Below are 10,530 nucleotides of genomic sequence, written 5' to 3' on the forward strand. Positions count from 1 at the left end.
TATGGGTTGTTTGATTGATTTTCTATTAAAACATATATGAATAAAGTTGTCTGTGCCGATTAATCTGTCTATATAGATTGATTTTTTTTTTGTTTGAGAATGTTTTCTTTAGATGAAAGGAGCACGTTTTTTTAATTGGGAGTTACATGTTTAGAAAAAAAAAAAAACTACAGTTTCTACATAAAATCTTCTCCTTAAAAAGCTTACTAAATAAGTCATTTTCTATATCATTAAGCCACTACCAAACATTTATTTATAGCTGACTGAATAAGCTATAAAAACGGAAACACCCTTAATTAGGGGTGCTCAAAAACCCGACCAACCCAACGCGAAACAACCCAACCCGAAGCAACCCGATGTCAAATCGAGTTGTAAAATTGTCAAACCGTAGGTATTGGGTTGATATTGAGTTACTATTATTTGAACTCAACCCAACCCGATGAACCCGATATCTTTTTATTTTTTGGATTTAATATGATTGTTGAATTTCTATTAATATATACATTAGACAATTACATTATCATTTATGATTTTCATACACACATATTTTCAATTTATTTACATCTCTATATAACTCATTCGTATATATATGTTCGGTAACTGTGAACATATATATGTAAATTGAGAAAATTAACTGAATGTRATATACGTAAGAAATATGGATAAATTGTATCAAATGGTTGATGATGAAAAAGAAATTATGAGTAAAGAAATAACATGTTTAAGGTTAGAAGAATATTTTAATGTACCAAAGTATTAATCCGACCAACCCGACCAACCTGTACGGGTTGGGTTGGGTTGCACTTTGGTTTGGGTTAAAATTTTCCAAAACATAAGCATTAAATTGGATTGTTCAAATGTCTTCAATCCGATCAACCCAATCCATAAGCACCCCCTACCTTAAGGATTGACCTCTTATAGTCTCGATTCAAACCAAGACAACGTAATAAAAGTCGTTGGGCCTGGTCAAGATCGTCATTCTTTCCTCTTTTATCAAAATTTAAATAATTGTTGGATTTGAACAAAATTGATATCTTATTGAAATGGTCACATGAGTCAATGTCCATTTAATAAATTTAAATTTGTCAAATTAACCGTACATTTTTTTTCCTATCTTTTTGTTTTATTTATTATTAGACGGGTACTCACATAATGCAATGAAACATATCTCGATTTTAATGTTTCGTTTTAATTTTTTGGTCTCTGTCAATATTATAATATGGATTTATATGGTTTTGATTTTCTAATATCACAGAGTTCAAGAGAAAAATGACTATAAAAAGTCATTATAATCATGTGCCTAGATGTACTAACGAGTTTAGGTGTATTGAGTAGCAACGGAAATATCAACGCAAGTTAGATTTTTTTTACCCTAAATCCAAAGTCAGCAAAAACGATTGCTAATTTCTATTTTTTATGCATAAAGTACTGTTTATTGATGCATATTATTTAAAATTTAAGATTACAAATAAATTGTGCGTAAGTACAACTTATTAAATTTTCATGTTTGAATTTGTTTAACTAACTACAGATACACATAATCAAATAGAAGATAAATATTTCATTTTAAATATAAAAAATCTAAACTATAATTAGGATAATCATTGATTTCTAACAAAATATTTGACTATTATCGTTATAAAAAATTATATTATTAAATAAAAAATGAATTAAATAAATACACAAAAGAAGAGAACTTTTAAGTAGTTAGTTTGATACTAATATCAATATATTTATTTCAATTTTTTTATGATATCTTCATATTTATATTTTATTCAAACATAAAAACATTATCACTTTATCAAAACCACATAAAACTGTATTATAACATTAACTGAGACAAAAAAAAAAAATGAAACATTAAAATCAAAATTTATCTTGCTACATTGTACAAGTACCCTTCTAATACTATAAAATGAGTTTGCATTTTAAACGAACGATACATGTGCAATTTTAGGAAAATATCCCTTTAAATTATATTCGTGTGTGTTTTATGTTGTTGATAAGGTACGTGAAAAGAATCTTATCAACATCGTAAATGCCCAATCTCTTTATCCTTTTTGTTTCCTTTTCAAAAAGATTGTCGTTGATCAAGTGTACATCATTATTACCTTCAAAATTATATTTAATTCATAAATCAGATCAGTTAAAACTTCTAAATTACTGCTCTGATAAATCTAAGATCTTGTTTGTTCTTTGGAAATAAAGTTTATCGGTCTTTTATGTCTGATTCATTAAGAGGTAAGACTATTTAGATAAAAAAAAATTTCAATTTTTCAGATACACTTATCTTTTATTGTCTTATTTATCTGATAAGAAGTAAACCAATATCCTATTTGCCTCTTATTGTTATTCATATTCTTAACAATGACGTTTCTCAATCGATTAATTAACTTGAATGAGTCATTTCTCTCAATCGATCCTTATCAAACCGATCCTATTCTCTCTCAATTGATGTATTTTGTGTTAAATATTGTTAATGACATATTTCCATTTAAATGAATACTAATTATATGATGTAAATCTCGTAATGGTGATGAATAAATATGTGAAATTGTGTAAACACATCTATAAATTCAACACTGTAATTTTTTAATAAGTAAATAAACAATGTAAGCAAATTCAGACATTTATTAGTTTACAAAAACAAACATTCTTATTGATTCAGATTTTATACTTCAACACCACCTCATATAAATCAAAAGTGAAATAAGACTGTAAACTTCAATATCTCATCCATCGAATGAAAACACATACTCGCTGTGTTATTTCACTTCATGAAATAAAGCACAATTTTCATAAATAAGCTATTTAACCTCGTGAAATTCAATCATAATGTTCATATGTTTGTTATTTCAACATGCAATCAAAGAGAAATTTTCACGTATGATCTAATTCATCCATGAAATCAAACACGGTTTTCATCTATATGTTATTTTACCTGAAGATATCAAACACAGTTTTCGTCTATATGTTATTTCATTCCATGGAATCAAAGACAATTTTGGGAATAAAAAACCTAGAAACACGTGGCCAACCGCCTCTTAGAACTCTTACCACCGTCATCCCACACCGATGAAACAACAATCGTTGATCCGTCGAAAACCCTGTTCTCCGTTGCTTGGGTTCTCATTATATATATATATATATATATCAGGTTGGGTTCCGGTGAGAAAAAAATAAGTTATAATGAGAAAGATAATAAATGATCTTCACCATTAAATTAATCATAATTGAAGATAAACAGTGATGAGATGCATCAAATTACATCCTATATCAGGCGCAATTCATGGGGTAAGGTTGAGATAAAAGTGATAAAGGTCCATATTCATTCTTACGCTTCTCAACTTAACTCATATTCTCACACAATCATTAGTCTGTATATATATATATATATATATATATATATATATATAGACGAATGATTATGTGAGAAGTGAAGTTACAGTGAAAAACATAAGGATAGATTTGAACCATTGATCACTTGTACTCTCATGTCCACTCATGAATTGCGTTTTAAAAGGGAATTGATCCGATGCACCTTATTAGTGTTGATATTTAATTACGATTGATCCAAGAGTGGAGATCTCTTTTTACGTTTCTCACTATAACTTCTCTTCTAATCGGAACCCAACCCTATATATATAGTTTTAAATACATACATGTACATGTTACAAACCATATAAACCTTATATCAGAAAACAGTTAAGATATTTATGGAAAACGATTATGATCCATTCATTATGAACAAGATATTTTGTTGAAGATGATAGCGTTCATTTATTATAATCACCGCTTTAAATTAAAAAATCATCGAAATATTTATAAAATCAAATATTCATTAGATTAAATTGACGACTAAAATTGGATTATATAAACTACAAAATCAAATTGGAAACGAGAATAATGAATAATGGGTGTTTGGGATTGCTTATTTGAAACAACCTATGTTTTTTTACAAAAGCACTTGTTAATTTATTATAAGTTAGAAAGGTTTAACTTATTTAAAAACTCCTTATTACTAGTATAACTTATTTATCCAACCACTTAAAAATACTTATTACCGATATCTGACAAAAATAAGTCAACAAGTTACTTAGCAATCCCAAAGACAATGATAATATTTCTATTCCAAGGGCATACAGAGGTACTATTTGTCACCTCCATCTCTGTCCAGTGATAAAAGATGGCGCCTCTTAATATTCAGAAACTTCAGACGGAGGAACACGTCGCCGTCGCTCTTGCCAAGTATATCGCTGATCTGTCTGCTAAATTCATTGACGCTCATGGTTCTTTTTCCGTTGTGCTCTCCGGTGGTACTTTAATCGATACTCTCAGGTAATAGAACCTACAATTTTTGAATTTTACTCCCTCACTCTTTGATTGCGGGATGAATGTAGGAACCTAGTGATTGTTATTGATCGATCGTGTATTACGTGTTGTTTGATGAATCTGAGTTTAATTTTTGACAGGAAAGTGGTGGAGCCTCCGTATGTTAACTCCATAGACTGGTCGAAATGGTTGATTTTCTTCCTTGATGAGCGTGTTGTTCCTCTGGATCATCCTGATTGCAATTACAAACTTGCTTATGACGGATTTCTCAGCAAGGTATTCGTAGTTTTTACGCTAGTGCTAGGGTTTTGAGGCGTTGAATACGAGGTTTAGGATTGCTGGATTGTGATTAGAATTCCCTTATGGTAAGTTTGGGAATTCCTTCGCGTGGTTCAGAATTGATATTACGAGTCATATTCCTTGACTTGGAGATGGAAAAAAGTTTCAATTCCAATCACAAGCATCGACATACTTGCCAACTTTTTTCTGTTCGTATTCCTAACTAATCAAAATGAGCTGTTGTTTTCATACATTATGCATCTATCTGACTACCAGTTTCAAATTCTAAACTGATTCTGGTGGAATCCAAAGCCCAAATTATGAACTTTTACAAGTTTGAAGTACGGCAAATTAAAATCTCAAAACTTCTCACCCTTGGTGAGACTTGAACCCCTACCTCCAAGAAGGTGGGGTTACTCGGTACCGCTGGGCCAATGGCCCTTTGGTAACTTTCACAAGTTCAACTCATATGTTTTCAATTTTCACCAAAAACAATCTAGATGCATCAGTTACTCATATGCTACAATCAACAAGTTCTTTGGGCGTGAGACCTGCAAGTTTGGAAATTTCTGAGATTGAAAAGTCCATGTATAAGTTCAAGAACTGGCTTAAATGGTGGTACTTGAGAAAGTTGTGATGATTTTATCAATTTTCATATATTGAAGGAAACAAGCGAATTAGTCAAATGAGATGTCACTTGATGTTTTCCTTGTGTTAATTATCTTTACAACCTTGGCACGTGAAGTTGTTGCTGATTATTCAAATATGGTATTACTGCTAGGTGCCAATACCTGAGTCTAACATCTATCCTATCAAGGAAAGATTATCACCCGAGGATGCAGCGGATGAATACGAGCAGCGCCTTAAAAATTTGGTAGCAAACAAGACACTAAAAACATCACCAATTACAGGGTTTGCTAAATTTGATTTGATGTTAGTCGGAATGGGTCCAGATGGGCACGTTGCATCCCTTTTCTGTTGGCATTTTCAACGGTTTGAGAAGAAGAGATGGGTGACATTCATCACGGATTCACCCAAACCTCCTCCTCCTAGGATCACCTTCACCTTTCCTTTGATCAATTCAGCATCGGAGATTGCAATGGTGGTGACCGGAGAAGATGCAGCCGATGCAGTTAAGGTGGCATTGGGAAAACATGCTTCTTATGGTTACCCATTGCCGGTGCAGAAGGTTTCACCTGAAGGAGGTCTGACATGGTTCTTGGACACGGAGGCTACTTCAGAGCTCAAGTGAACTGCTATGTACAGGTACATGAAACTATCTTTGTATATTAAATAAGGGATGATGTATCATGGAACAGAGAAGTTAGCCAAACTTCTGTAGTTGTATGGTACACATGAATCCCACAACCTTTGTGTTTTAGACTTTAGTTTGCTTTAGTTTATGTAATGTTTCAAGATTAGCAATATAAAGAAAAGCTTGTAAGCTTTTTTTTTTCAATAAATACCAATTTGGTTTGGATTCATATTTAAATCTACCAATTCTTGATGGTAATTAACCAACGGGTCATTTTCAGTAGTAAAGGCACACAAAAGGACGGGTGTCTGGTCTGATCCCTTATAGGTCTGGTCCGGTCCGGTCACCGGGCTCATGGTCGTGCTACAGTGCTGGTCCTAACCGAACCCATAATTGTAAACTATAAAGTTTGAGTAATTTTTCATATATAATGATTACGTAGAAGTCTAAAAATCAAAGTCATTACTAACGATAAAATTATATAATTTTCATATTTTTCTGAGATGATGTAATTGATATGATATTTAGTATTAGTATGCAATTGATACAGTTTTTTTGGGTTTGAATATGTAACTGAAGGAAAATGTAATCATATAATGGGGTGTCTACCTATTGTGCCTGATTCAGAACCCAAAACACACAAACTGCATCTTAACTATGTTTAAAGGAAATGCAACACCCCAAAGTAGGGAGTATGGTTTAGGGTTCAGATAGGGGGATAATGTTGTGAAGAAAGTACATGCAGAGTGCCATTGATTGTAAGAAGTGGGCTTTCTTTTTGTTAACCGTGGGTGTCTGGGTCAGACCAGCTTGCGTACAACCTAGAGTAATACCCGAGTCCCTGAAGAACAGTCAGGAAAAACCTAGTGGTCTTGCGGGACCTATAAGAGGTTTAGAAGGATTATAAACCCCAAAATCAGATTATGATCAAGAGGGATCATAGTAAAACCTCTACATTGTTTCCTCACAAAATCATAAAACAAGCTAACAAGAAATCAAGTTCTTGGTGTGTTTTGAAGCCAAAGCAAAGCAAAGCAAAGATTGTAGCCATAAGTTTTGGGAAGAAGTCTGAAATCATTCGATTTAAGGTATGATTTCTCCATAGAGCTTGTGTTTTTATGAGTCGTACTGTTCTAAAAGAAAGTCAATACAATAAATGTCCTAAAGGCATGTTAAGGGTTCGAACACCAAACTGCATCACAATGATGTGTTGTCCCAAAAGATGATTAGTTCATTTGGGCATGTGTGAGGAAAGGAGTGCGAGCACAACACAATAATCCTCTCCTTGGATTTAACCACAACCGCAACTTAATCTCCGATAACGGTTTTTATGATCGATCCATATGCCTTCTATTTGATTAGTACGTAGTCAAGTCCACTTTTAAGGACTATTTATATGAGGATGCCATGATTGTTTTAGTCATCATAGAAACATCTCAATGCCGGTGCCCCATAATATTGAGTCTATTCAAGGGGTTCATAATAGATTCAAAATAACAAGTCAAGTGATCCATGTTCCAAATGAGAATTTAAGTCATATTTCAACAAGAAATAAAAGCTCAGTAGCATTTACCAAGCACCATGAGAATTTAGAACCAATGTGTTCGGAATTTATCATAATTTATTTGGATTAGGAAGCCTTACCCAAATGACTATCCCTGTGTCAAGTGAGGTATGATATCCGTACTTGAATAGTGGTTGATGGAATACCACGATTTTAGGACACATTTAGTGTTGATTCCAGTCATCCAAATTCACCCTATGCAAAACAATAACTCATTACCTCTTGTACAATAACCAACATATTTAGGTGAGAAAATAAGATTTAGACCAATGTTTCTACTCATTATAATATAAAAAAAATTAGAAAAAATATACGTTAATCAATGATTTTAATAACCATTAAATATCCGTACCTGAACAGTGGTTGATGAGTTGCAGGTTTAGATTTTACAGAAAAAATGTGAACATAATCCTCTCCCCTCTCCCTGTGTAAGAATTTAAAACATTGACTGATAGTCAAAAACATATAACACAAATCATAGTGGTTGAAAAACCCAATTTTCAAGCACCAAGTGGTTTCTGTAAACCTTTTTTCCGGTCTAAATTCTGGCAATAAATCATGGTTGGATCAGATCAAGAAAACCTTAAAAGGCACTTTGCAGTTACAAAGTGATACACCTCCAATTTCCATATTTGAAAAGCAGACTGTGTCAAATCGAGAAGGTTATGCGGCAGGTTGGAGCAGGAGCAGGTCGAGAAAGTGATGAATATAGAAGTCGAAGGAGAAACAATTTCGACCCATCCACTACAATACAATTTCTAACATAATTTAAGTGTCACTGTGACATCAACTTTTGAAATTATCTAGAAGTTATCTTCTACTACAATTATTTATAACCAATTTCTTAATGACACCTCATCATAAAAATTATATTTTAATCAAATAATAACAAAACTGCAATTAAATATTCTTTACGGTAACTTAATACCAAATAATATATTATTTAAATAATTTTTATAATTAATTTATAAAATGTTTTTGATTCAATAAATACATTTTTATAACTATGCATTAAAAATGAGATTGTATGAACATCAAATTCAAAAAACTTTTAAACGGACAATTATGTAATTTTACTTGTGTTAAGTATATATTTTTATTATGTAATACTAGAAGGGTACTCATGCAATGCATCGAGACACATCTTAATTTCACTGTTTCGTTTTATTCTTTTTTTATGTCGATATAATACGGTTTTATGTGGTTTTGAGAAAACGATAATGTTTTTATTTTTGAATAAAATATAAATCTAAAAATATCATAATTTTTTTATAAAAAAATATCGATATCATTATCAAATTAATCTTTTTAAAAGTTTTTGTGTTTTGGTGTAATTTCCTTAATTAACTTTTTTTTAGTTATAATTTAATTTAGGTTTAATAATATAATTTTTTTAAAAGATAATAACTAAATATTCTGTTAGAATACTATGATTATCCTAATTATATTTTAGATTTTTCATATTTAAAACAAGATGTTTATCCAATATTTGATTATGTTTATCTGCAGTTAGTTACACGAATTCAAATATGGAGCTTTAATAAGTTGTACTTATGCACAATTTACTTGTAATCTTAAATTTTAAGTAATGTACATCAATAAACAGTATTTCGTGCATAAAAAATGATTTTAAGAGTTTTTGTCAAATGTTTTATAATATAGTATAGTATAAATTTATTAATATATTAATGTATGTTAAATTTATAAAAAAAAATCAAATATAATGTTAAAGTTATAATTTCATAAATTAAAAAATTATATCAATTATTAATATGATCAGAATATTTGTATTCTTTTATAACCAATATATTCTTATAAACATAATTCATAAAACATTATTTATATGATGTAACATAAAACAATTTTTTATGTTATTTACTAATACATAACTACTTGATATTAACAATTATCAAAAACCAATTTCCTATTAAAAAATTATACTTACAGTCATTATAGTTTTTATTAAGAAATTATTGTAGTGAATGATGTAATGGAGTTTTATGTGGTATTTGTTTTTTAAGAGATGCTGAAGTCTGATTTAAAAAAAATTATACTTACAGTCACTATAGTTTTTATTAAGAAATTATTGTAGTGAATGAACGACCAATTAACCTTTTTACATAGTTTCTTATCCAATGTAATTAATTAAGGGGCTGTTTACCAAACACTTATTCGGGTAAGTACTTACCAAGTCATGTTACCTCACCGGATGAATATGGTAAGGACCAAAAATTTTACCCGGTAAGAGCGAGACAAGGACCATGAGTCTTACCCGGTAAGTGAGGGCGACGACTCTTACCATGGTAAGCGCTTACAGGCAATGGCGGATGCAGTGAGGACTGGTTGGGGTCCTGGGCCTCCAACAAAAACTATCTTACAAAGCCCAAAATTTTTTTTACTTGTAATTTTCAATTGAGTACAATTGGGCCCCCAACACCATGATATAAGAGGCCCCCTCATTCACTTCACCAGTTCACGCCTAATGGCCTAAGTTCCTAAACTTGACGCCCAGACGAGACGACAGACGAGAGAGACAGAGGAGGAACGATGTTACGAACGACAGACCGCAGACGACTGAGAGTCTGAGACGACAGACGAGAACGAGACTCGAGATTAGGTTAATTTTATGCGACACCACTTCTTCTTCATCAATCTGAGTCTAACAATCTTCGTCGGACATCGGCCATTGCTGTTGGATGCTGCCTCAACCCTCAGGTTAGGTTAATTTTAATTTTAATTACTTCTTTGATCCAGTCTTTAATTTTAATTACTTCTTAGATTTTGTTGTTTGCTACTTTGATTATTGGTGATTTGGTGCTAAATGCTTTAGGTTAGGTTAATTTTGTAGGCAATTTTGTAGGCAAGTCAAATGGTCCATGGAAATGTCAAATGTTAGGTTAATTTTGTAGGCAAATCAAATGGCAATGTCATATGTTAGGTTAATTTTGTAGGCAAATAGAAATGTTATTAAACCATTGATTTTTATCTTGTTACTGTTATTGCTAGAAAAAAATGGAAATATTTTTTAAAAGGAAAACATCAACATCTGAATCGAGCTCTGCTCTTTCGATGCCTTACGAAATTGATTTGAACGATCTTT

At 31.5% G+C, this 10,530-nt stretch overlaps 1 protein-coding gene across 1 annotated transcript; it reads left to right on the forward strand.

Annotated features, from left to right (window-relative positions):
- The first annotated feature begins 4,105 nt into the window (after positions 1 to 4,105).
- On the forward strand, positions 4,106 to 6,098 carry LOC112500355 (probable 6-phosphogluconolactonase 4, chloroplastic). The gene is made up of 3 exons (XM_025103835.1): positions 4,106 to 4,338; positions 4,473 to 4,608; positions 5,393 to 6,098. Exons 1-3 carry the CDS (start codon positions 4,187 to 4,189, stop codon positions 5,861 to 5,863), a joined length of 759 nt encoding a protein of 252 aa, XP_024959603.1. The 5' UTR covers positions 4,106 to 4,186; the 3' UTR covers positions 5,864 to 6,098.
- Positions 6,099 to 10,530: the final 4,432 nt, after the last annotated feature.

This window comes from Cynara cardunculus (assembly GCF_001531365.2).
Source record: "Cynara cardunculus var. scolymus isolate 2C chromosome LG 17, CcrdV1, whole genome shotgun sequence".
NCBI classification, from domain to species: domain Eukaryota; kingdom Viridiplantae; phylum Streptophyta; class Magnoliopsida; order Asterales; family Asteraceae; genus Cynara; species Cynara cardunculus.